Raw genomic sequence first — 26,318 nt, forward strand, 5'->3', positions numbered from 1 at the left:
TTTTCCGTCCGGTCCAACACCAAAGATTTTCAATCATGGTTGAAATGAATAAAGTTTGGCCTCAATTACAAAAGGGGTTTGTTCAGTCACACCTTCGGTTTGTCTGAAGATTAATAACCCCTCTTGTTAAAGTCAAATATGTCCAACACAAGAGGCCCTCAGCTCTCATCTGCCTGCCTAGCTGTTGGACAGGACCAAAAGTAAATAAAACAAAAAAAACAAAAACAAAATAGGAATCAAATTCTGTTTTTACGTGATCTTAATGTCCCCCCAAAAAATCCTGTATTTCAGAATAATTGATTAGAAAAGCAAAGACGTGAATCTGTATGAACATACTAATGGAAGCTTTCAATAAAAATATGTGAAACAGGAAAGCGAAGACATTGTCAGTTAGCATTAGATCTTTATTTCTCATGTCACTTCGAAGCTTACAAGGAGCTTACATTTAACTTGGGAATTTTCAAATGACACAAGCAAAGATTATATACAGTACTATAAATTGTCAGCTAGGATAAAGGAGACCAAATGTACACATTTTGTTATTTCCATAGCATATGTTTTCTCCTCTGTAAGGTATAGATATTTTCTTCTTTTGTTTTTTTTTGCCAAAGGCAGGTGCCCGTATCCATAAAGCATTCCATATTTTCCATACTTAACTCTTTGCTGTTATAAAAATATCAGATATTTCTTAATTTCTTTCAATCCCTGGGTTGACGAGTGCATCTTGATGCATCTCCTCAACATTATTGCTGCAATAGCACAGTAGTAAATTCTGGAACTCTTAAGTAAACATATATAGTAAAACATGGCTATTAGCAATTGTTTTCCGTTGCCCCCCCCCCCCCCCCCCCCTGTTTTGCAGGATTCTTTAAATACTTGACAAACTTTCAAAGTGCAAAAAAAAAAAGAAAACGAAAAATTTGATCTGAAAATTAGAAGAAAAAAAAAAAAAGGTGCAAATAATAATACTACAAATGTCTGGTGAAAGCATAAAAGCGGACATGGCACTTCTATAGTGGAGGTGTGAAATGACTGCAGCGAGGATAGCTTGGTTCTTATCGTCTCAGTTTGGCCGCTAGCGAAGTGTCGCCGTGTGATTGCCGTCCGTGCTCCTTGCCGCTTCTTCCTCGCCTCCACTTTAGGTCTAAAGTACAGCTAAGAAAAAAAACAATACGAGCCGAGGGAAAAAAAACAAACAACAACCATAATACTCAAAATGATATCAGCATTACACTCCGCGCTAGTTGCTCCCCTTGAAATTGTCTGCTACCACTCTCCTGAACAGGACTTAAAAAATAAAAAAAGAACTCAATTGTCTAAACATAAGTACAAGTTGCAGGTTTTCCTCCGACTACAAACACAGACTTGTGCCTCTAAAAGTAAGCTTAGTATCCGAGTTAATTCCATGATTTTCAGCAGGAGATTGAAATGGAAGACTGGACGTCAGTCAAAAAAAAGAAACACTGATAAATTGTCAGATGAAATGTCGGATGAAATGCGAGAAGGCAGGAGAGTTGATCTGAAAAAAAAGGCAAGGCATTCCGTCTTCTTCTGCTGCAGATACTTGTGAGATGTTTTCAACGTTTTCTTCTTGAATCAGTATCTACAAAATGACCCCATTTTGTACACAGTGATTTATGATAACTTGTAGTCATGTACAGCATGGCGAAGCCCCGCCCCCCCCTCTGCCTCGGAGGACACAGTCCACTTAAAGCACTTTACCTGAGGTTTCATTAAGAATGCTGCAGTTAGCCAAAACGGGGAGTTGAACGCACGGCGGGAGGAGAAACAGGCACACGCACATACACAGCTTGTTGATCGCATCCCTGCAGGTTCTTCAAGCATGCTCTCAGAGGATTTAGGGATGTGGCGCCTGCATTCCAGTCAGGGGGAGGAGGAGCTGGAGTCTGGTTGTGAATTCAGGGGGGTGGTTCTGCGCTGAACGGAGTCCATGCAGATTCGGACAGACTTCTCCTCTCATTAATGGATGAAAGAAGCTCTCCAAAGTTCTTCTGCTCTCCTCTTGTGGAGTTCAGTTCTTCTGAATATTATTATCATCAATTATTTTTCTTTTTCAGGCTAGGTTAGCGGCCTCTCTCACGTCGAGGTCAAAATGCAGCTAGCTGGTATTGAATGACTTCACTCCCAACTTTGAACCCCTCTGAGCTGGCTGGGGCGTTGGTGGGCGTGGGGGGGGTCTGGGAGAGAAAAGCTAGGGCACATAGCTGGTCACTACGGGGAGGTAGAGGAAGTCCTACTTGTGGAGAAGCTGGAAAAACAACAAAAAACGATGCATGAAGAATTCTGCTTTTAGCTGAAACTTCAATCTTAAGCTACGTTCACACCGTTCTCTGCAACGAGCGTTCAAGCAACCGCTTCCAATGAAAAGTAAAAAAAAAAATAAAAATGTGCGTTTCAGGCTTCCGCGCTCATGTGTAACTTTGGAAACGCAAGTTTCCATGATTGTTTTTGGGCTCTACGTACAAAACGCGCAGCCATTAAACGCGCATTGAAAGTTGAACTACAGGTAGTTGAACTGTGACTAATCAGGGACTTCTTTTTGGTAAAGGCGATTCGATGGCGTCCCTTTGTATTCACAGAAGTGCAAACAGTTTAAAAGTTAACCATGGAGGAGAAATGAATAATTGCGGTTTGTGCTCGGCCGCAATAATGTGACACTAATTCTTTCATATATCGGAATAGAGCTGTGAAAGACAAAGCCTGGAGCGCTTTGACGTTACACACTCTTTAAATTTGTTGAAATCTTTTTGTGATCCTTGGTTCTAACTGGAGGGGGTGGACCTACGCTATTAACCCTTGTGCTATCCTATGGGGTCAAGATGACCATTGACGTGTTCTCCCTACCATGACAAAGGTGGATAAAGGTGGAGAGGATTTTATGTAATTCATGGAGACCAGTGAGGTTCACAAATCATTGAAGAAAAAAGGTTCAGGGCCCTGTTTAGTGGGTCTAGATGACCCCACTCCCAATGTTAAAGTGCCTACGATAGCACAAGGGTTAAACAATAAAAAAAGAAGAACAAGAAGCCCCTCCCTGCTGGTCTAGTGTGAACACCATTCATTGAAAGCATGTTCCTGAACGCGTGTGAAATGCCCGGTATGAACGTAGACTTAAACCAGAGAGCACTCGTTACCTCTGCAGCCGGTGAACCATATGAGCCACCAGGGAGTCAGAGATCCCGGGACAGGCCTCCTCCGCTAGCAGGATCGCCTCCTTCAGCTCGTCCAGGACCATGGGGTTCCCATTGACCTTCTCCTGTCGTGCCTTTAGCTATACATCAGAGACATTGTCTTACTTAGACTGAGCCCCTTTCACATTAAAAGTAAAAGAAAGAAACAACCATGTTTTTTTGTTTCTTACTTAGTGTTGCTCTCCTCTAGCATTTTTACTGTGTTGTAGCAAGAAACTTTAGGGGACCCTCAATAGTTCTTCCTCTCTCAAAGGAAGTACTTTTTATCTTTACAGCGACGTGTGGAAAGACTCCATTTAATGAAACATTTCCTTTTGGTCCTGATCAATATGAAGGGTATCTGCAGTGCCAGTTAGAGACTAACATGTGGGCAGAGCCTTAAGGCTAATATGTGCAATGCAAATAAAAAAAAGGATGTTTTTTACACTGCCCAAATATGGTTTTATCAAACAACCAAAACCCTTTTACAAACTACCAAATATTCAACTACTGTCATAATGTTATAGTTTACAAAAAATGTAAAAACTTTAATTTTGAAAAAAAAAATGTATTTCATTTTTTTAAATTTAAGACTTTGACTGAATATAGGCTTGTTTCCACTGATGTGGTGCAGTCCAGTCCGTTGTTTCGAGCGTTTCCATCATAAAACGGACCCCTTAAGCTGGACTGAACCGTACCATTTTTGGGCCCCTGTTGGTTGTAAGTCCATAGAAAAAGGAACTGACCGGTTAGGGCGGAGCTACTGTTGAAACCCCTTGATTGGCTAAAGGTCAGTACGACAAAAGAAAGCGGCTGTATTCCTCTACGGCAGCTGCAATTGTTGTTAGCGTCACGCCGCATGCACCGTGACGGTCCAACTCTGAGTGGAAATGCTCACCTGGATTGCCTGGACGTTTCTAAACTGGACTGAACCACTCAGTGTAAACAAGGCTATATACCAGGGGTGTCAAACTCATTTTGGTTCGGGGGCCACATTCAACCCGTCTGAATATTCTCTTTTCTTAACTGCAAACGGTTAAACTTTTCTTTCTGGTGAGTCTGATAGTGGTGCTAAATGTTATATTCTTGGAGCACTGCGACCCGTTGATGACATACCAATCAAGCAGGTTTTAAATTCAGTTCTGTGAACAAATAAAACAGTCCATTTTTCCTGGAAAGCTCAGCACTCCACTTCAACCTTTTTTTTCTTTTTGACAACATTTTGGTCATTAGGGTGTCACTAATCATCCTATAGCAATGTAACAGCTGTGAGGCTCGCAGGGAACCAAACTGCATTGTACCCAGACCCAAAGCGGTTAGGATTCACTTTTGGCACTTGCAGAGAAATGCTGTTTCACCTGGTTTGCTTTTCCTTTGCCCCCCGTAGTGGCGGAATTGCGCATTTCGGTTATTTCTTTAAAAAAAAAATCATAACTCGCCACAGGAATGGACTAGAAATGTGCTTTGTTTTCTAAACATCCTTATAATTTTTACTTTTCATGACTGGGCCAGATTGAACCATCTGGCGGGCCGTATGTTTGACACCCCTGCCATGTACATTTACTGATTTAAGATGTATGGACTTTTCTGCCATCTTCCCAAGAAAACCAACAGTTGTTGGGCAATTAGGTGGCGCTCCTCACCTCGGCCAATGCAGGAGAGATGACTGCAGCCAGGCTCTGTGAAAAAGGCCTCTTTGGAATGTCTTTTGTCTGCAGGACACATGGAGATGTGTGAGAGTTGTAGTTAATGAACGTTGATGAGAAGAACTCGGCTTCTCCTGCAGTCTCTTGGAGCAGCAGCTGACCTGGTCTGTTACTCCCGACTGTCCTTCTCCGTTCTGTAGCTTCTTGGGGTCTTTTTCTCGGATGGTGAAGATCCAGTCATCACTGCCAAAGTCATTCCCACCCGACGCCTGACCATCCTGCTCTCTGGTCACATACAAGTGAAAAATATTCAACTTCAAAAGGTCCTGCATCCATCTGAAGGTGTCGCTCAAGTACAACCATGCAGACTTGACTGGAATGGTTGGGAATGTCTCCCTCTTCACTTGGTTTGTTTTTGGAGAAGTGGATTTAACTCAGGAAAGATATTGCAGTTGCAAAAACTACTCACTTGGGGGAGGTATTGTTCAAAGTAATCACTGGCCAGGAGGATAAAACTTCAAGAAGAAGAAATGTTGGTAGTCCTCAGACCTCCATTGGGTTATTCTGCATTTACACTGAAGTGACCCATGACCAAGCATTTGGTTTTTTTCCCACCAGTTAAAAATAGAACTATGTGAGGAAACCAGTTCAGGTTAACCCTTTCTGAAGCGATCACCAAATTATAGAAACCTTTCAACCGTTTACAGAATTAATGCAATTTCTATGGATTTTAAGGCGGAGAAAAGCAGTAAAGTGTTGCATATCAGCACAAAACTGCTTTTCTCCACTTCCATTGGAATTGTGTTATTTGTGTAAACAGTCAAAGGAGTGAAAGGGTTGAACAAGGGGCCAAAAAAGTGTGACTGCTCTCCCAAAAAGGAATTTTTTTCTGCTGTAAAGGAAACACGACTTACGAGTCCGACTCATCAGAACTGGACTCTGCGGTTCTGGACTGCTCTGCTTTCCATCTCTTGTACTTGTCCACCAGCTCGGTCAGATATGAAGTCTTCTTGGCGTAGCGGACGATCAGTTTGTGCTTGAGCAGTTCTTTGGCTGTTGGCCTCTGCGGAGAGGAAGACAAGTGACTTGAGCAAGCGTTGAATTCTGGGACATTCAAACGTGTAAATGTACGTGTCTGCATACAAAACTGGGCTCTTTGTTGAGGCAGGCCTCCACAAACTCCTTGAGCGGCTTGCAGTAGCTGCCCTCCAGCGTGGGCGGGTTGTTCTTTGGGATCAGGAATAAAACCTTCATGGGATGCAAATCCGAGTGGGGCGGCTCGCCTTTGGCCAATTCAATGGCTGTGATACCCAACGACCAGATATCCGCCTGGGAGAAACCAAGTCAAGGAATGTCACACAAAGGAGAACTACTAAACAAACACAATCAGTGCTTTTTAAAATGTTTTTTTTACTGAACAATAACATTTTTAGAACATAGAAAAACATGAAATTCTTTGTAGATCAAAATTTATGTCAAAAATCTACCCCCCCCCCCCCCCCCCCCCGGTTTTCACATTTTCTAAACCTTGCAGCGCTTGTCCTGATGCCACAGTGTAACAACACACAGGGCTATGGTCAACATATGCCATACTGATAGACGTTTGATCCCTGTTTAGTTCTTCTGCGGATCGATTATGTCTGAGGTTTGATCTCCAGAGCATCAGTGAGTGAATGTGTGTGGATGAATAGAACTTCTTCATATAAGACATTTACCTTTAAAAACAACATGAATATTTTAGATTTGCATGCGGTTTCATGTAGTTTTTCTTTTTTTTAAAAAGCTTTGCATTAGTAAGACAACATAATTAGTTTAAGTGTCAGTATTGACAATTCTTGACCTTTATTGACATCTTTTTACAGCGATGTCCCACTTTAACTAAACATGGCGCCCTTCAAAGCTGACAATTGTGTCCAAGAAAAGTTTTTAAAGTTTTACGTAGCAGAATCTGCATTAAAAAAAAAAAATCACTGAACTGTTTTTTAAACTCCTCAACATAAAGGTAGAAAATTAGTAGATAAACAAATATAATACGCATTACCTAAATTGGCCACTAGAGGGCATTTCAACATCATTTAGCTTTTCTTTTGCACTAAAACTTGTATTCTGAACAAAGGTAGATAAAATAATAGTTGACTGCAAAAAAAAAAAAAGGATAGATTTGAGGATAGATTAATCCCTAACTTCATAATCTGACAATGTATTCAAGGGATGAGAAGAACCGCTTTCTAGGAAGTTCTTCAAAACCTTCACTCTTTGCTTTGAAGCAACAATGCTGGCCTGTTCAGACGTTCCTGCTTTTTAAGTAGATCGTTGTGTTCATGCACCATCAGCTTTATAAGAAAACTGTCCAAACAAGGAGAACTGAGAAGTACAATTACCTACCAGTTTACAAATAAATCAATAGTTAAAATTTAAATGAAGTCAAAAAACAAAAAGGCTTTTAGAGATATACGAAATGATGACGATCGAGCTTTAAATTTTGCCTCTTTGGCGTCGCGTCCTGCAGAAAAGTTTCACCAAGAGAGGATGTAGATGAGATCCTACCCACCTTTGAGTCGTAGGCCGACTGCTTGATCACCTCTGGTGCCATCCAGAAGGGCGTGCCCACGAAGGTGTTGCGTTTGATCTGAGTGTCAGTCAGCTGGCCAGCCACGCCAAAATCTGCCAGCTTCACCTCTCCCTGCTCGGATAGCAGAACGTTTGCCGCTGACGAAAGAAGGAAGGAAAAAAAACAACGGCATCTTAAGAACCTTCTCCTCAGCTCAGCTTTTGCCTCAACCCCCTGGAGGAAAAACACGCTGTATAATGAATGAAGCCATAAGTGGACGCCAATCCCATCAGTGTGCAAGATGATATGCCGCCGCAGACTGCAGCGCTCGCTCATACCTTTAATATCTCTGTGGATCTTCTTCTCGGAGTGCAGATACTCCAGGCCTTTCAGGATCTCTCTGAGGATCGTGGCGATCTGGGTCTCATCTAGAGGTCCGGGCTCCATCTTTCAGGAAACAAAAACAGCAGCAGTTGAGGTTGAAACTGTTCGGAGTGGCAGAGGATATTTTATTGTTGTTGTTTTAAACGGGTTAAAATCAGACACAACGATAACGTGAAAACAAAAAGATCTTTTCATGCATAATTTTAGGACAAACACAAACTAGTTTGCTCATTAATGTGTGCTGCTGCTGGTGTGTTTGGAAGTAAATGCAACAAGTTGAAAGTTTGGACTAGGTCGTCTCCCTCTCCCCTGTGAGGGCAAGAACACACCTCAGAGCTTTTTCCACCAGATACTCAGGCACAAACCTTTCATCTATTTTCCTACTGTAGATTAGAGTCATAACAACAGACCCTGAACAGCATCAGATACTTTAAACAGTGAAAGGATCCAGGGCTGCACGATGTGAGGACAACTTGCAATCTAGTCATCTGTATTGCGATGACGATATGACTTGTGATACATGACCAAATAGCAACACAACTAATACATAATTTCCATTTCACTGCAACAGATTTACAAAAAAGTCAACATAAATGGAACTCTAAATGACCCATCTCATTTAACATAAAGGGCTCCACCCGATTGGTCAAATGCGTAAAGGGCTTTATTTGATTTGTTAAACACTTCAACCTGCTATGAGAATGTGCGTAAACATTCAGAGATCCACTCCAACCAAAGCTACTTCAAAGTTTACTGAAATTTCTCACTTTGATCAAGTTTTTTACTTTGTAAAAAAAACAATAAAAATACTACATAATCCTGAATCTGTTAAATGCATTTTTTTTCAAATTTTGAGTCTTTTAAAACTTGTAAAATACTAAAACCATCAAATCTCATTAGTTTAAATAAAAAAAAACCTTTGAAATAATTCCCCAGTTTAATCTTCATTTGACAAAAACTAGCAGTGACTCCCGTTGCCGACCTTAAAACCCCAAAAAGACGTTCAAGGAGAAGAATTCTTTAGAAATGCAATTTTCTGTTGAACCAACAGGAGCTAATTTGGAGAAAAGATACATCAGAGACGCCAGCAGGAAATTATCACGACAACACAATCAACCCAGTAGACAGAAACAACTCCCTGCCAAACCACAATATTTCCTCTTCTGCAATTAGAGATGATTAAACACTGATTTCAGTATTTATTTAGGAAATTATCTTTGCTACAACACTTGTACGCAGAGTAAACAGATGTTTCAACAGCGGGCTGCTGAACTGTGTTTATATACAAAGATTTAGTCAAAACCAGCAATTTTGCAATACTAAAACATTTAGACAGTTGTCCAGTTACGCTAACTTTTTTAAGGTTAAGCATAAAGGGGGTTGACGCGTACGAGTGTTGCAGGTTTTTGGGTTATCTGGACCTGTTATGGTCATAGACAGGAGCGTCTACATCTTAAAGTCTCCCTCCGATCATGTTTTTTTTTTCCCCCCAAAGTGTTCCCAGTGGTCTTTTAAATATGATTATGCCATTTTTTAGCCAAAAAAACGACAACAAAAAACCTATGTTGTGTCTGATGACATCGTTTCTGCAGAGCGGCAGCGGGAGTTCATTAGAAATTCTCCTCCAAGTTGTGGCCGTCGGGACTGTTGCCACGTACTGTGCCTGCCCTTATTTCCCATCATCCTTTTGTTTACAATCTGTCCCAATCGCTTACAGCCTCTTACAACCCCAACCTAACATTTCCAATGGAACAAAAATGGAATGCAAAATTAGAGCTCTTACTTTAGACTCACTTAATTTGAAACGTTGAATTTTATCTTTTTGCCTCAGCAGGTCAAAAATTGAATGTCATTAAGATTTTGAAAGACTTGAAGCCTCTTGGTTGCTCCTCCCCTTTTCAACGCATTACATTGGTATGGAATAGCTTATATTGAACAGGACTAGCTAGTGCCCTAGACTTTAACGCAGTTCAGACATATGGTCACTCCTTTTTTTTTAAAGAAAAGACAATAAATAGCAACATTTTACTAAGACTATTTGTAAATCCACTGTTCTAAACTTAGATGACTTATGGAAATTAAATGTACGCTTTTTTTTTTTTTTTTACATCAAATTATACATCATTCAAACGCAAAGCATTGTGGTCAATGTTCCCCAATCTAGTTGGCATCCATGCACACTGATTTTTCGCAGACTTCTGGAAATTCCTTATATTGTGTACTGAATAGTGAGAAGTGAGAGAATTGGGAAACAACCTGTGTGTTCTGGGGTGTTTCTAAAGGTTAGCAAAGCTAAAAGAAAGAGGGGAAAAAAAAAAAAAAAAACAGGAAATAAAACGAGTTGAGACAAATTAGTCTGCAGTTTGTTTTTAATCGAACTGAAGCAGAGAAAACCGCTTACCAAATCTAAAGCAGAGCCTCCTCCTAAATACTCCATGATGATCCATAGCTTTGTGTCCTGCAGCAATGGAGAAAGAGGGAGAGCTTAACGATCAGCTAAGGAAACTCTTTGTCAAGGTGGTTTGTGAAGATTTGAGAGGCTACAATCCTTAACATGACACTAATGACAGCTTAGTGGGGGAGTTGGCCATTTTAAGCCAATCACTTTGTTTTGACAGAAAGTGGGAGGAAGAATATCAAAGATTGGGATAAACTTGGGAAACTAGACACGTTATGGGACCGACGTCACCTTCAGGTACGAGCCGTAGTACTTGGTGACGAAGGGGCTATCGCACTGGCTGAGCACCGTGATTTCCTGCTGGATGTCTTCGATCTCGTCCTCCGCCTCCTCCAGGTCAATGATCTTGATGGCCACCACCTTCTGCGTGCGATTGTCGATACCTTTGAACACCTCGCCGAAAGAACCCTTGCCGATGCGCTCCAGCTTGGTAAACAACTCTTCGGGGTCCACTCTGGCATTCTGGAGGCGGAGAGAGGAAAGTTGGATAAAAAAATAAGCAAAAGATTAAAAAATAAATGAACAAAATGTTGGGGAATAAATCAGAAAGTCCTCCAGGAAATAATGTGTTTGATGCTACACAGTGTTTATGTCCACTGAGAGGGACAAAGGAGAGTGATGCGAAAACAATGCAACTATTTGAGAATAGAAGTTAAAAAAATAACAGCATCTATTTATTATTTGATATTTCAATTCTTCATCACTCAGAAGGCTTTCTAGGTTTGATTTGAACAAGATGGAACCAGACTAAAAGTCATATCTGTAACGTGAAATGCTGTCCTACAGTTCCAAAAAACACTCATAACACACACAGTCTCCAAAAGATGATCAGGATTCATCGTTACATCACATATCATCAACCAAGTTAACCCAGGCATCCCATAATTATCAAGCTTGCTATTGTATCCATGTTAAACTTTACTACAGAGTCTTTACGGACTATTAAACCGTCACAAAGTGTACATTTTGAAGAGTCCAGCAAAGTATTTTATGACACCAAAGTAAAAACATTTGTCTTAAGAATTCAGTTATAGTTTAACTTTGACATAAGAAACATTTCTATGATCTGTTCAGGGAGGATCCGCTTTGGAGCAGCTATGTAAGCATTTGATTACAGTTGAACCACAGCTTGGAACTTCCTGCTATCCAAAAACACTGGAGTGGGTCATCTTGACCCTAGTGCTACTGTGATCATGTTGAAATCTCCTTGGATTGTAGTTTGATTCAATAAAAACTAGTCAGGACCATCATGCTTCAGTTCAGCTTGAGGAAATTCACTGAAAATGGTTTAACAAGTTTTGATTCAATTTGATTTCACACTAAGCGGATCAATCCAAACAGTTTCTCATTTTGAGGGATGGAATTGTCTGAAATGAGCAAACCGGCTAGTCTTGGTGGTCTAACCAACTCTTATTGGTTAATCCTTTAACACTGGACCTTTACAGTGCAGGTGCCTCAAAAGTAACCGGCACCTGGGGAAAATCTGCCACCTGTGACACCTCCAGGACACCTCCTCCTCAAAAGTTTTGAAAGTTGTGTGTAGATAAACACTAACAGGAAAACAGGTCGGGGGGGGGGGGGGGGGGGGGGATCATAGTTTTTACCAGTGAGAGAGTAGAATTTAAGTACTAAATCCCCCCTTCTCTACTTCTTTAAAAACAGCTGAAATAATGCCCCAGATGCCTGGAAAATGCTTATAAAGGGCGTATCTTTCTAAATTTTCCTGGAAGAGAACCCAAGACTCCTTCAGTGATTGGGTGGTAGCCTCCTACTGTACCTCTCAGTAGCTTCCTACTCTAAAAGTGTTTGAGGCCCCTGTAGTAATGAAGTCCTTACACAAGTTGGGGAGGGGGGCAATTAATTGATTACGGGATTTCTCCAACCACATCGAACTGTCTGAGGCAAGTTAGGTTAATCCAATCCAACTCTCATTAAAAAATCTTTTCCATATGAAATAAATTGATGATAATCGATATTGGAAAATACCATTTGGAATGAGGCACTGTAGGTTTATTTGACTATGATGTCAAAAATCGCCAAGTGGATCACAGCAGTCAACACACGTGTGATAGCAGCAAAAAAAATGCCATCATTCCAGTCCAATGTGTGGAATCACTTTGAATTTAGCAAAGATGTGACCATAATGTGTGGTAGTAAGTTCTAAAAATGTTCCATTTGTAATATTTTTATGCTTATGTGGCAAAACAACACCAGGCGGAACTTTGTTTTATAAAGCTCAGCCCACTGTTGTTTTTCCATATAAAAAATAATCCAAACGGAACATTTTTAGAACACTTGATTATTTGGCAAAAATCTTCAACAGGACTGTTCAGTACCCAACTATTTATCTCTTTGGCTAAAGATGTCCTGGATCGACTTTAGGTCAGTGAATCAGATCGTTCAAAATGAACCAACATCGATTATGAATCGTATCGCCAACCACAAATTATGATATAAACCGAATTGTTGGTAAAAGGAATCGTTACTCGGCCATTACCCAATCAATATGAAGTAGCTGATTCTGTCACGGAGAAAAGTGGTTTTGTGCAGATGTGAAAAGGTGCTTTTCTCCACGTCAGAATCACTTGATTCACACTGATCGTGTAAACAGTCTAAGATTTACATTGCGTCCAAAAAGCGTGTTATTTAGGTTTTTGCTGGTTATATCTTCAGTGTTAAAGCATCTGAGGTTGCCTTCACACTAGAAAAGTCCTGTGAACTTGGTCAAAAAGTGCAGAGAAGGCTAATCTACATCAATGCCTGGTTTTAGTATTTTTATTTTCACACTGCACTCTCAAAAGCGAACCAAACCCCCTGAACTCATCACACAATTCCAAATGTCGCTCACTTTGGGGCATTATTCCCATACGGGGAAAGAAGCAAGGTGAAACAAACTGCACACAGTAATCCTTCGATTATAATAAAGGTCTAGGGGCCTGGGCCTCATCACTAAATCACAATTACTCTGTTAGATCTTCTGTTAGATATTTTACAACTCCTTCATGAGTGCTGGTTCTTTAGTTTACTGTAGGCAGGTCATTTTACTTTTTGTAATACATGGCATTAATGTCACTCACTTCCACACTTTGGTTTATCTTAAAGTGAACTGAGACCCTCACTCTAAATGAGACCAGGGTTCACAGTTTTTTTTAAAAATTATTATTTTTACAAGTGGAAAAAAAACGAATCTTTTAATACTACAATTACCATGAGAATGCTTTCTCATCTTTCCTTAATTCCTGCTTTGTTGGATTTCTGTTCTATATGTATTTACTCTGTAACTGAACCGCACCAGGATTCACTTGCAAGTGGACAGTATTCTTGTTCTAAACACGCTACAGTTCATGTGAGCTTTTACACTTTGCAAACCCAAAAATACACACCTGACAGGATTTAAATAATAATTTCAAACTCTCCTGCATGCTGACACTGCAAAAAAATTAGTAATTCTTGTTTATTCTGATAGTTAGGTTCTAAAAATAAGAAAAGAAAGGAAATAAGAAAAGAAAGGAAATCCCAAAGCCATTTTTGTCATCTTTCTTAGACTTTATACATTATTCTCTTACGATCATTTTCACAATTTTCTCTTTTGTTTAACTCAAAGTTCACACTATGTAGAAAAATACTTTCAGTATTATAGAATGAAAACAAATACCTGATAGTGATCAGAGATTTATCTTAATTGGGCAAACTGAACTCATTCTGTGTAGAAAACATGGCACAGGGGAGATTGATTGACAAATGGTCTACAGCCAATCAGGAAAAGGTATTCAATCCATTGTTAAAAAAGCAAAATAAAAATAAAAACATAGCATAATTTCACTACAAAAAAACTGCGATATATCCAGGGATGACTGTAATCTAAAAAAAAAAAAATTTAACTGATCCAAAATGTGAATTTTTCCACACCCATTGTAAGATATTGTACAGAATGTGTCTTTTTTATATAAACCTCCATTTGTCACAGCACACATCAATAACACTTTTACGCTGATGATACCGTGCTGTTTTGTAAAGCCTTTACAACAGTTTTCTGTTAATGTTTAGGACTGTGTGAGTCCATCAAACAACTGATGCAGTTTTTCTGGTTTCACATAAGCTTTCTTGTGCATTTGTTTTTTAAATGGTTAATTATATGTTTTTTGTTACATTTTCTATTTTTGTTTTATATCTATAAAGACAGTTTCCTCTTACAGGAGAAGAGTGCACTGTTATTTTCTATCACCCAGCTGTCTTGTCTGAACTCTACATCTGTAACTAAAATAATTCCAGTTTCAGTTTCTCTACTTCCCAATTGGTACAAATAGAGTTTTTCTTCATTGTTTGCCTAATTCATTGGCGGGTTAACACGGATTAGTACATACAAAAAATTGAGTAAGGGAGTGTTCACATCCATTAAGAGCTAAGTGGATATTAGCCATGAGCATTTGCAAGTCTCGAGTTTCACAATTTTACACATTTATCACAAACGTACGGCAAGATAAGTCATGCATGACAGTCTGCTTCTCAGTTCTCAGCTAAAATAAGCGTTTTGGTTAAAACTAGATCAATTAAAAAAATAATCAAAGACTAAATGGTTCTACAGGCGAGAGGAGCTCAGAACAAAACCGCATTTTCAGGCTTTTTTTTTTTTTTGCAGCTGCACACTTGCAGCATTTCTATCTTAGACGGGAATGAGAAAAAGACTACTACGCCACAGGAAGTGAACTAAAATGACTTAACTCTCAAGAGGGTGCTGATATGTTGGAAGCACAAGAGCAGGCGCTGAGTAAAACAACTTCCTTTTATGACCTTTCCAGTAGATAAAGGCTCATTATGTCAGTTGAATGGAAGCAGATGCAACCTGACGTTAACAAGAAGGATGTATGAAAGTTAAAGGAGTCCCAACAATGTGTGGAGGTCCTTGTATATCCGTGGACTTACAGCTGTGTGCCTACTGAGCTCCCTGGCTTGCAGCTTTGCAATGAAAAAGGCAGATTTGGTGAAGTGTAACCAAACGCGCGCAGACTACTTTGTTGTGACCTTCAACAGCCTCCTGGTTAACGGAGAAGGAGCTCACCTGCATCCCCGGCAGGTTGCCCTGCACGGGAGAATGGGCCATCACGAAGCCGAGTGGATTAGCGCCTGCTGCTGCGGCGGGTAACGCTGGGATCTCCTCGGCGCCGGTGGTTCCCGACAGGCCGTTTTATGTCAGCGACTCTGTGGGACCCAGCTCTGCTGAGCAAAGTCCTGGAGTACCAAGTCGTCTAGGTCTTCCTTGTGTGCCTCCAATGTGTCGGGGGGGGGGGGGGGGGGGGGGAGAGAAAAAAAAAACAACAACCCTCGAATACAACTCAGAACAGCTGAGCACGCTCCTGACGTCTGCTAACGTCGAGGACCAGAAATCCGCAATGTTAGCCAGCCAACCACCTGGCTAAGCCTCTGCCCAGAGTTAAATCCAATTTCTCACCCGCAGAACTAGCCACCAAGAATTTCAGTCTGCGGATTCTGTGGCGCAGCAGTAAATATTTACGTGGAATATCTCCCCCGCTGTCACTCTGTGTGTATGCTTATCTTCCCGCTAACTGTCAGCTAGCCAACATGGCTAGCAGGTTAGCTCCGCGGCTAACGCAGGCGACCCGACAAACGTTCCGTGTGTGCAGCCCCCGTCTGCCTGCATCCGGGCAGGCGTCACCGGCAAGACGGAGGCAGGAGCGCGCGCAGAGGTCGTCTCTGCCCCGGCTGGTCTGCAGTTACCCCCAGGGCTCCGGCATCGGCGGTGAAGACTGCTCGCCACTGTTGTTGTTTCTCCCCCCTTTACTTTCGAGCCGTATTCTCCGCTACCTTCTCGTCGGCGCTGTGACGCCTGGCTGGGCGGATCCGGATCCGGATCAGGATGAGCCGCGACATCCTGACTTCCTCTGCTCCAAACGGCCAGGTACTGATGCTGGAACTGAAGCTGTTTAGCGGGTTTATTCCCGGGTGAACGAAAAGTTAGATGTGTTTTTATCGTGCAGGCAGATCAGGTTGAGAAGGTTAAATAAAGGTCCAAATGACACGACGATCATTTGGTCCGTGTCTACTCCAATTTGCAATGACCAAATCAGATAATTTTATATTGAAAAAAAGAAGAAAAAAAAGACAAAAAGCAAGAAATATTTGGGGGCATGTAATTGCAAATGCCTTTAAAAAAAAATGACCGATATAGGAAAATCTACCAGGGACGGATCAACAGAAAAAAAGGGGCCACGGGCTACACTGAGCCCCCTTCATTAAAAAAATAACAATTTTGTTTTGATTATATTTATTTTTAACTTGAGGGAAAAAAGTTCCTAATTTTTAAATTAATTAATAATTTCTAAATTATAGTTCTGATTATGAGTTATGATCTTGTGACCTCACATCTTATTTGAATCTTTTTAAAGAAAACTAAAACACTTTAGAGAAGCTGTTAGCAAAGACTGTATGGTCATGTCTGAATTCCTTCATAACTCACGACACGGTGCACCATATAGTGCGTTCGCCATTTAGCGGTGCTGTACGAATAATTCCAAAATAGAGTGCCCTAGAAATTTCCCAGACGTCTCTGAGAAAAAGTCGTGTGCATTGATGCTCACTAGATTGGTGAATATAGACCACAAGGCATTGCGTTTGAACAAGTTTTGAATTTTGTTTTAAGTAAACCAAAAATGTTTTTATCATCAGAACACATTGGATTAGTTGTAAAATAGTTGTAAAACACTCATATCGATTAGATATTCACTTTGTGAATTTGGTGACGTCATATTTACCGTTTAGAGAAAATAAAATAGTGAGCACGGTGTCTGAATTGCTTCTAAAATCTAGGTCTAGGATCTAGTCCCACACTCAATTGTTTTTTAGTAGTTAGGCAGTAGGGTGGGAATTCAGACATAGCCTATAAAAGAGGGCAGGGATCCATTCTTTGATGTTTCCTTGTGAATATAACTCCTAATTGAATTTTAGACAGTGAATAACAGTGCTAGAATTAGAACAACAATTTAACAACACTTTTAGGTGATGTTACATTTATTGTAAGATTTCAAAAGGTTGAGGTGGGTACACTGAAAAGGATCGGTTGTGGCAGATTGCTAATGTTTGTGCAGATGCTTGTGGTGGAGACATCATGTACGAGTCAGTCAAGGTCAGGCGCTGCAGTACCTCTCCTCTCCGGTAGAGGGCGGTGGTGCATAAGCCTCTCTTCCTGACCGGCGGCTGACGCGAAGGCCGGGATGGTGGTGCAGATGGTTTGTTTGCTGAGCACAATGGGATGTCTGCTCATCCACGACAGTGTTCTAGTATTCATTTGGAAGTGTAGGGAGCACAAAAAAGACGTGTTATTGTGAAGGTGTGCTGTCAAGTCTGATGATTAAACGACAATTAAAAAAAACATATAAATGTGTATATATTTATATAAATCATGATTAAAAGCATACGGCAGGTTTTTCTTTTTGATTATAGAAAACGTTTGGTTAGAAACGATGTGGATCCACCGGTGAATTTGCGCATCCAGTGCACGCATGAGCTTTTTTTCCCCTCTCTCTTTCGTGCGCCTCACCGGCTGCGCGAGGCGAAGCGCAGCCTCCCACCGTGCGTAAATGATGTAGGGCAGGACTGGGGATGGTTTGGTCACCTCCATTTACGAAAACCCGGCCGGTAGACCAGGAGCTCGCAGCCTCGGGAGTGTTGCCGTTTTCCTGCAGAGTTTAAGATCGCGACTTTTAGGTTTTCATTCTTTGTATGAGATAAGGGAAGACGATGGACATCACGGATCAAGGAGCTCAAATGGAGCCGCTCTTACCAACGGTGAGGGTTTGAAGGGTTTCCTCCCTTTCCTGAAAGGGGGCTTTTATGTATTTTTTTGGGTCCACATTAGTGTTATATGTAGACTTGAAGGTTTTTTTTTGGTGGCAGATTCGTACAGAGCATCCTCTTTGTGCAGACTGGAGGCAGGTTTGATGCTGTAGAGGCTGAAAAGCAGCAGCAACAGTTATGATAATGACAGGTTCAGCATGTTCCATGAGATCAGATCAGTGTTTGATGGCCTAATCCTTGTGAAATGAATATTTATATATATATTTTTCCTCAATATTTATGATTTTGGAGATGGATTCATCATAAGGTTGTTTGATGGAGATGGTGCATGTCAGAAGTTTCTGAGCAGACTGTCCCGACAGATGAGCCCACTGGAGGGCAGAGCCGGCTTCTGCGCACAGTCTCATTGGCATTCAGGTGAGACGCCAAGCTGGAAGGGGACAGAAAATAGTCTCTCCACTTATTTGGATGCGCTGTCAGAGCCAGAGAAGGGCTAAAACGGCGTGTTTTAAAGCGGCGAGGGCTGATCAAGATTGGCCATGTGAGGACAAAATCATGAGGTGAACCCGCCCGAGCTGCTTTACCCCGCAGTCTCGACGCAGCATGGCCGCTCCGCTTGTCGTTCAAAGTTATTGCTGCTGCTCCTCCTACGCAGCAAGCGTTGCCATGGTTTCGCCAGGATGTGTACAAGTATGAGAGGTGCTGATGTGAGACTGGCACCTCAAACGGGTCCAGGAAGAAGTACTTCATGGCCACTTCCACCACTTCCCTGTGCAAGGTCACATTTGATGTGTTCGGACTCATCTCCATTTTTTTTATCTTTTAGGAACAAGTGGGTCAAAGTAAAGATGTGGTGAGTACATTTCCTTTTCTGTTCTGACCTTCACGTTCAAAATCAACAGCAACAAATATAGAACACTTAAAAAAGTTTAAACAAAACTGGCAATTCAAAATAAAATAAAAAAACAGACAAATTCTAGTTTTTAAAAAATTCACAATTGAAGAGGTCTGTAGGTGCTACACGAAATCATCGCAGCAGTTTTTAGAATCCAGTTTAGTCCAATAAAGCCAAACTGGCTTAACTGTACTGTAATAATTAGCTACAGCTAGATTCACAGCTTTATTCTGATATATAAAAGACTTTCACAATTATTTTTCCCTTCATGATCAGTTTTCACTCTTCTTTCTCTTTCGGCTATTCCCATCAGGGGTTGCCACAGCGAAACAACCTCCCCTTCGAGGATGAGTCGCATGGTTAACTTGGCAATATTTGACGCCGGATGCCCTTCCTGACGCAACTCTCTCAATTAATCCGGGCTTGGGACCGGCACAGAAGCAGAGAAGGGAATAGGGAGCAGCCCAGATTCGAACCCTGGTTTCACAGATGGAAGGCGCCGCAAACCAGCAGGCTCCTTTCAAGCAGTTGGCACTACCATGATTTCAAAGGGACGCCACCTATATGTCACTACCAAATCAGAGTCCCTGATTGGTCAAAGTTCGATCTGGTTTAGCTTTCAATGCGCGTTCAGTGCCATGAGTGGTAAAAACGTGCGTAGCTACGCATAAACGCTTACGGAGCCCGTGACCTGACATGGGTAAAAAAATAATGAATGCGTCCCCACGAAAATAATTCAATCCAACGAATTAATATTTCAGTGATATATCATACTTGTAAATCCAAATATTGCTTGTTTATGTGGCTGATTGTTTATGAATGACTTATCACGTAAATTATTATTTCGGGGGAACTGATTTTTTTTGGAACAGAATGATCATTCGAAATAACGAAATAATTAATTTGTTCCCACAAATGTATCATTTTGTTCCCAAATATGGCGTGGGAACGCAATATTTCCTCTTCGTGGTAACTCAATATTATTTCGTGGGAACGAAATTTCATTTTTTTTGGAACAAAATAATTATTCTAAATAATGAATTTGTTCCCACGAATTTATTATTTTTTGGGAACACAATATTTCCTCTACGTGGGAAGGAATTATAATTTGTGGGAAGGAATTAATAGGTATTTTACCCATGTCAGGTCACGGGCTCCATAAATGCTAGTTTTGAACACGGAAGCCCAATACGCGTGTTCATATGCATTTACATCGACTTTTCCCTGATAATGACCACTTGAATGCGTATACAGAGGGCTGCGTGTTGTAGCTTAAGACTTTTTCTTTTTTTCCAATATAGAGCGGCCCTGTCAGGACAAAATCTATGATTTATGAGTTCAGGGAAGAGAAAAGTTTTATTATTAGACATGCAGCATAAAATTAGGAGTTACTTTTTACATCTCACATGTTAATTGTGCTGCATTTTGTATGTTTTGTCTTTACTTGCTGCAGGAAAAAGTCCATATTTCAGTTCGACCTGCATGGCGCAAAAGCATGCTCTGGGTTGAAGTTATCCTTTTGCCGCAATAAATATGCTTCTTTCCATATGGTTCGATGTTAGCGTTTTAAGAAAAAGTAAAGCTGTGTTTGGTGTTTTTAATATATTCTTGTGGCATTTTTCTGATGATGGAGGACATCTATGAATAAAATTAAGCCTAAATGTACATTTTGGAGTACCGGTATTTCTTTATTAAAACAGTTGAGAATAAGGAGCAGACAAAAAAATTCAGTGTGATTTGTGATGTGGACAACGTGCTTGGCGGACCACAAACTCCCCGCTCCGAGCTCTAAGCAATGGTGAAGGGAAGAAGGGGCGGGTTTTGCTCCATGCCAAAAAAATAGATCAAAAGATGGTTGAAGTGGGACTTTAAATGCAAATTTAATCCATCTCTGAACATTTTTTCGATGTTGTGTTTTTTATGTCAATGCTGAGGAATTGCATTGCTGCCGCTTTTGCTAATCACTAAAGGCAGTTGAGGTATTGGACAAGTACGCTTTACTTTGTAAATACATCCACATCATCGGATTTATGTGTAGACGTGGAGTTCACTAGATTGGATCAACACCAAAAAATATTTTTATCAACTTGTAGAATCATCTGTGTGAGGAATTTCATTTAATCAGTCACTTTACAAACTTCAAGGTTTTTTCGGATACATGTTTTTATTTAGTTATTTCAGATTGAAGGCATTCTGACATTAAGGGACACCTAGTGGCTACATTGTGAATTACAACAGACGGAAAAGCTTTTTAGCTGCTATACTAAATGATTGTATTTGATCCCAGTTTAATGCTAATTAATCAGTATCCATATTTATTTAATTCATATTTACTTTTATTTTGGCTAAATGTCTTTAGTTTAAGTTAAACGAAATGTACTTTTCAACACTTTATCTATTATCTTTTTATGGAGCAATTAGGTAAAATAAATGTAAAATAGAAGGCATTTCAACATAAATAAGCTTTTTAAAGACGTGCTTCACTGCAATCTTTGATGTGCATCTGCGTCTGCGACCTCTGCGTCTGGCGACTTTGAAATCTCCAGCTTGCTCAGCAGATGTCCTGGATTCTATCACCGCTGGTCCCACTGTCATCAACCAACTGCAAACCAAAACAGTCCGACTTAAATCAACGATGAGAATTCACAGAAGCTGAAAATTTCAGCGTGTGCGGTGGCTTCGAGGGGATCGTAGGGTGACGGCGTCGGCAGGCTTCCGAGTCAAACTGTGGAGACGAGCATGGACGCGTGTTTGACAAAATGTTGCTTATGCAACCGATGGCTGAGAGCCAGGCTGAGGACAAGTGTATGCCACTGGTCAAACTGTGATTTCCTCTTACAAGTCTCCTCTCCCGTTACTCTAGACTTGATAAATATTGCAAATGCAGGCTTCTGCACGGCCAAAGTTACTTGTTGCTCATTTTAACTGAGTCTATAGGCAAGAAACTACACAAATGAATTATTTAAGGCAGTTTGGTGGTTATCACTAACAAGTTTATAAAATACAGGGACACGGAAAATGGATTTAAAAAAAACTGTTTAGATGTAAACATTAATCATGTAACTTAAACTCCCTTGTCAATTTTTTAATATCTCATTTTGGCATAATCATACTACACTGAACTAAACCAAGACATTTTTAAATGAAATTTAGTGGATTTTTTTAGTGTTCACATAGCTCCCAATTAGAGAAATACCCTGAAATATTGTATATGTACATTTTTAGTAGACGAATAAAAAAGAAAAACCATAAGTACCAAAGCCTAAAAAGCATACAATGATCTTTCAGAAGCGCCTTTTTAAAAAGAAATTCATGATTAATTTTGAGAAATAATATCTCAGTATGTGATGAATAAAATGTGACTTCAAATTCCTTAAGAAATCTCCTTGAGGGTTGAGGCAAGAGTTGTTTTCTACTGCAGCCTTGAAGCCGTAATTTTTGAAATTTACACAAATTCTAAGAAATGGTACTAAAACAAGAAATAAAGAAATAAACTGACCAATCAGATGCCTCAATCTAGTTGTCGTAGTATGTCGTAGTATGTCGATTGTCAAAACGTTTGGCAAATTCTCCCGAGTCCGCTTTCAAGTAATAGGGGTGTGGCCTTTAAACAAGCTCACTCCTGATTGGCGAGACTGGTTGCCATCAAAGCGATAACTCAGACTCTATCTGACCGATGCTTACTGATGTTGTGTGTCTCCAAACATGGCGGCGTCCGTAGGATTTAATTTCCTTGGAGCTGGAAATGACCCGTTATCTGTGGATGGTGTCACACTCACGCGGTACAAGTCTGCATCCTTATCCTATTGTGCAAACCAACAGTAACACCTTCAAAAGGAAAGACTTGCTCCACCATCGAAAATTCAAAGTCCCAATCTGAAAATAGATGAAAAGATCACTTATGTTCAAAGCAAACAACCAAAACCACCATTTTCACCAAAGTGGTAGTTTTTGTACATGCGGTTCCTCAAAACAATCCATTGTTTCAACTGAGCCCTACCAGTAGATTGGTATTTCTTTTGCTTTACTGCCTCCATCCTGCCTTTTACAAAACATTGACCCGATTAACAGTTTGAAGCTTTGGCGGAAATGAGCTACAAGAACGCCTTATATAGGACTCTGAGAAAAAGGGTCTGCTGCTGTTTCACACCCCATAAGATATCTTTCTTAGAAACAGCCTTTAGGTGGCAAGAGTCTGGCTATTTTTAGTGGTTTAAGCTTAAATTTGACGTAAAGCTCAGACTCCAAAGCCGTGACTCTTTAGTCTTAAGACAGGACCAGTCTGCCAGTTAATAAGTCGGGATTGATCTGTTTGTAGATATGCTGCAGCAACTGAGGAAGACGAGTAGTAAAATGTTGCCAAAGGGGTCTGTCCTCAAAAGTGTGGTGTTCCAGATCGGTGGGAGATCTTTGCACAACTTGGCGAGTCCACTGTGAGCAACTTGCAGTCATGCAGGAAGCCTGGCTGCTGCAGCGAGGAGCCTTTAGACCGGCTGTGCTCCTTTCTCTGGTTAATTATAGCATTGGTGAGGGGGGGGGGGCACGGAGGTAGGAGGAGCTGCAGGAAGGTGAAAGACAGATGGTGGAATGAGGAGAAAGGTCCTTCAGGAGAATTAGATTAGATAGTGAAAATGTGCTAAGAATACTGCAACAGGGACGCTGGATGAACCTCCTGAGTGTCGGATGGCGGCAACAACAAAGGCGGCTTTATTGCAATTTGCCAGCAGATGAATCTGCGGCCGCTTCCCGATCTCTTTGGAGCGCCTCCATCCGCTTTTGCTGACAATGCACTGCAGCCACAGAGCAGCCGCTGCAGCTCAGGTAGGCTCTGCAGGCACAAGCATGCAAGTCCTACATGCCGGGGACGTCGGGTGTCACAGGGCGGCGCAACTTCGCCATCACAATGACCTGAGGTAACAGCCTCATAGCCGGGGGACTAAAGCGTGCAGAGTGCAGCATCAGTGATGTCAGAGCGCTAATCTCTCAAGGGGGGTGGGGGGTGGATAGACGCTTGTCAGGAACATTTGATGCCATCCTGGATGAAAGCTTGTCGGCAGGAGAGGAAGAGCTGGAGCGGCTCTTGTTTTCTTTTTTTTCTTCCTGCCGGTGTCTCTGGGCTTCTGGGAGGAGGGCTGCTTCCGCGTTCCAGCATGGGTAGAGCAGCTGATGCGAGCGGCTGAGGACAAGCTGGCAGTGTCTTTCTTCTGCTGTTTTTCCTCTGAATTTCCTCCAGCAAATCCAGGGAAACGAGGGCAAGCTGAGTGAGGCTCCAGCCCTGAGCCTCTTATTTTACAGCTGCAGTGAGAACAAGGGGAGTTAGCGGGCATCTCACCTGACAGGAGGTACACCATGCTTACAGTGGACCTAAATAAAGGGTTTGCTTATCAGGTAGGCTCCTCTGCGGACTTCATGTTGAAATATATCTTGTTTTGAGGTTGAACAATGCTTGCCAAGGCACAGAAGTTGAATTGCATTCTTAAAAGTGTTGTAGTTAAATGTGCAGATGGAGGTTACCCACTGCAGAGAGGGCTAGTAGTGCTCATGTGAAAGGTCTGGCTGACGGACAGAAAAGGGACTTTCTGCTCTAAAACACATCTTTTATTTTAAAATTTTAAAGAAACCTTTTATGAAGTCATTTGATATTTATTGGTGCTTTCCATCCCCACATTTCGGAGAGGACAGGGATGTAGAGATATTTTAATTTGCATATTTGTTCCTGTGATGTTGCCGGTGCTGATCCGTCTGCCATCGCCACAGCAACCACCATCTGTGGGGATGAAAGCCACGACAACAGAAGCTGTGGGACAACCTCGGCGCTCTGATAATCCTTCTCTTGTCTTTACAAAGTATCCCTTCACTCCAGTTTGGAGCTGAAAGTTCACTAAAGTGGATTCACGGTAAAAAGATTTACACTGACAGCCCGTATTAAACTCATAATCACCATTTGCACAGCAGTTTTCTGGGCTTGGTTTGGAGGAAACCACCTGTCCTATTTCTCGGAGTAGAACAAAAACATTCCTACATCCCTGCTGAAGTACAGATCTCGGGGGAGAATCTTGAACACAGAAGAAATAAGGTCGCATATTTCCTTCTCTGTGAGAAATGTTTTGGTGCACTCAAACTTTGGGAAGGGAGCTGGTTGGAATCCACAGGTTTGTGGTTTGGTCTGGGAAAGAAAACAAAGCAGGAGGTATCACAAGTCTGGAAACAATGCCTGAACACATTGTCTGTTGTTGAGTGAATAGTTCAAACGTGAATCGCCACATTAGGAAGATGATATTCAATGAGTCTCATATTTCTTTTTATTTTATCTATTTTTTTTAAATCTTGATATCATGTGAAGTTCATATAACATGACTAATGACTAAACTTGGATCATAAAGCCTGGATTTTAGGTGAACATCTCAAACTTTTAATTTATTCCAAAGCAGTGCTTGCTAGTGTGGTAGAAGCCATTTAAAACGAGATGAAAAAAATAACATTTTCCAGATCTAGAATGACTGAAGAGACAAGATTAGGTAACTAGCAGCAAAGAATGGGAACGATTGTTGGAGAAACTATTGGGATGGTAGCTCTTTTAAAGCTAAAGAACCTGCTTTTGAGAACACTTGTTTTGTAACTGACCTAAAACCTGTTGCGTGTCTCTTTGCAGTATAGGGAACATATCCCCTTGACCCTAGTGCTATCTTGTGGTGTCAATAAACTGTTTGCTCTTGTCTTGCAAATACTTACACGAGAAACAATAAGTAAGAAGAAGCCATTTAGACTAGTATTGGTTCAAAACACCAGTGCCAACAAACAGTATGAAGATGCAACAACTACGTCTGTGTTCAGTAAGTGCAAAACGCTAAATCACTGAAGCAGTGTAAAAAAATCCTGCAGTCATAAAGATAGTGTTCAAAAAAGTCAGTCACACTTTGGTGCAACAGAAGCTTCAGGCACAATAGAGCTATGACAACCGGAATCCGAGTCTGATGGTGTCTCCCTGGTTTATCGGTTGTGTCAGGGGTGTGCGTTTGTGTGGATAACTGCTGACGGAGCTGTCACTGTAAGACTTTCCGTCAGTGGCATTCCCATTTAACTGCACTCCAACGTGTGAGAGTTGGACAAGAAGTGGACTCTGCAAAACGCACAAACACTACCTGCAAAAACAGTGAAAATATATGTAAAACAAGTGCAGAAAGTGCTCAATGCATTATGGGACATCTGGCAGCAGATTAAGTGGACAGCAGTGTTAAGTATAGTCAAATTTAAGAGAAGATTGAGCTGCAAGGGGCCAACCCCTTCTATAAAGTCTCAATTCTTCATCAGTGTCCACATTGTCCATAAGAGTCTGCCTCGGCACAGATATCATAGTTTTACTCCTCCCCTTCTGTAGGTG

The 26,318-nt window shown here is 41.1% G+C and overlaps 2 protein-coding genes across 15 annotated transcripts in view; one reads left to right on the plus strand and one right to left on the minus strand.

Annotated features, from left to right (window-relative positions):
* The window catches only part of LOC101167104 (sodium-driven chloride bicarbonate exchanger), a 62,232-nt gene that overhangs the window by 795 nt on the left and 35,119 nt on the right, over window positions 1–26,318 (plus strand). For 3 of the 14 annotated variants that reach the window (XR_013648212.1, XM_078933018.1, XM_078932976.1), the window contains exons 1-2: window positions 16,008–16,147; window positions 18,869–18,895. The exons of 2 other annotated variants lie outside the window; for them this stretch is intronic. Coding sequence is in view for 10 of the 12 variants with exons in the window: in XM_078933018.1 (XP_078789144.1) it covers window positions 16,106–16,147; window positions 18,869–18,895 (69 nt within the window). In the remaining 2 variants the exon portion in view is untranslated. Of the gene's footprint in view, window positions 1–16,007; window positions 16,148–17,752; window positions 18,034–18,868; window positions 18,896–23,468; window positions 24,326–26,318 lie in introns of those variants that run through there. 9 more of the 14 variants (XR_013648210.1, XM_078932967.1, XM_078932992.1 and 6 more) reach the window with 6 other exon arrangements.
* stk24b (serine/threonine kinase 24b (STE20 homolog, yeast)) lies at window positions 384–15,569 on the minus strand. Its single transcript, XM_004066541.5, has 11 exons — window positions 15,290–15,569; window positions 10,462–10,692; window positions 10,174–10,230; window positions 7,727–7,835; window positions 7,389–7,546; window positions 5,981–6,166; window positions 5,752–5,900; window positions 4,999–5,122; window positions 4,835–4,903; window positions 3,156–3,292; window positions 384–2,269 (listed from the first exon to the last, which is right to left on the minus strand). The coding sequence occupies exons 1-11, from the start codon at window positions 15,329–15,331 to the stop codon at window positions 2,233–2,235; spliced, it is 1,299 nt and encodes a 432-aa protein (XP_004066589.2). The 5' UTR covers window positions 15,332–15,569; the 3' UTR covers window positions 384–2,232.

The sequence above is a fragment of the Oryzias latipes genome, chromosome 2 (assembly GCF_053564925.1).
Source record: "Oryzias latipes strain Hd-rR chromosome 2, Olatipes_Hd-rR_3.1".
NCBI classification, from domain to species: Eukaryota; Metazoa; Chordata; class Actinopteri; order Beloniformes; family Adrianichthyidae; genus Oryzias; species Oryzias latipes.

Bases quoted from the DNA above. Each gene is read 5' to 3' on its own strand.
- stk24b (XM_004066541.5), bottom strand. From the start codon at position 15,331: ATGGCCCATTCTCCCGTGCAGGGCAACCTGCCGGGGATGCAG. The intron at 10,693-15,289 runs GTGAGCTCCTTC...CTCCGCCTCCAG, and splicing joins GCAACCTGCCGGGGATGCAG to AATGCCAGAGTGGACCCCGA. The intron at 4,904-4,998 runs GTCAGCTGCTGC...TGTGTCCTGCAG, and splicing joins AGTCGGGAGTAACAGACCAG to ACAAAAGACATTCCAAAGAG.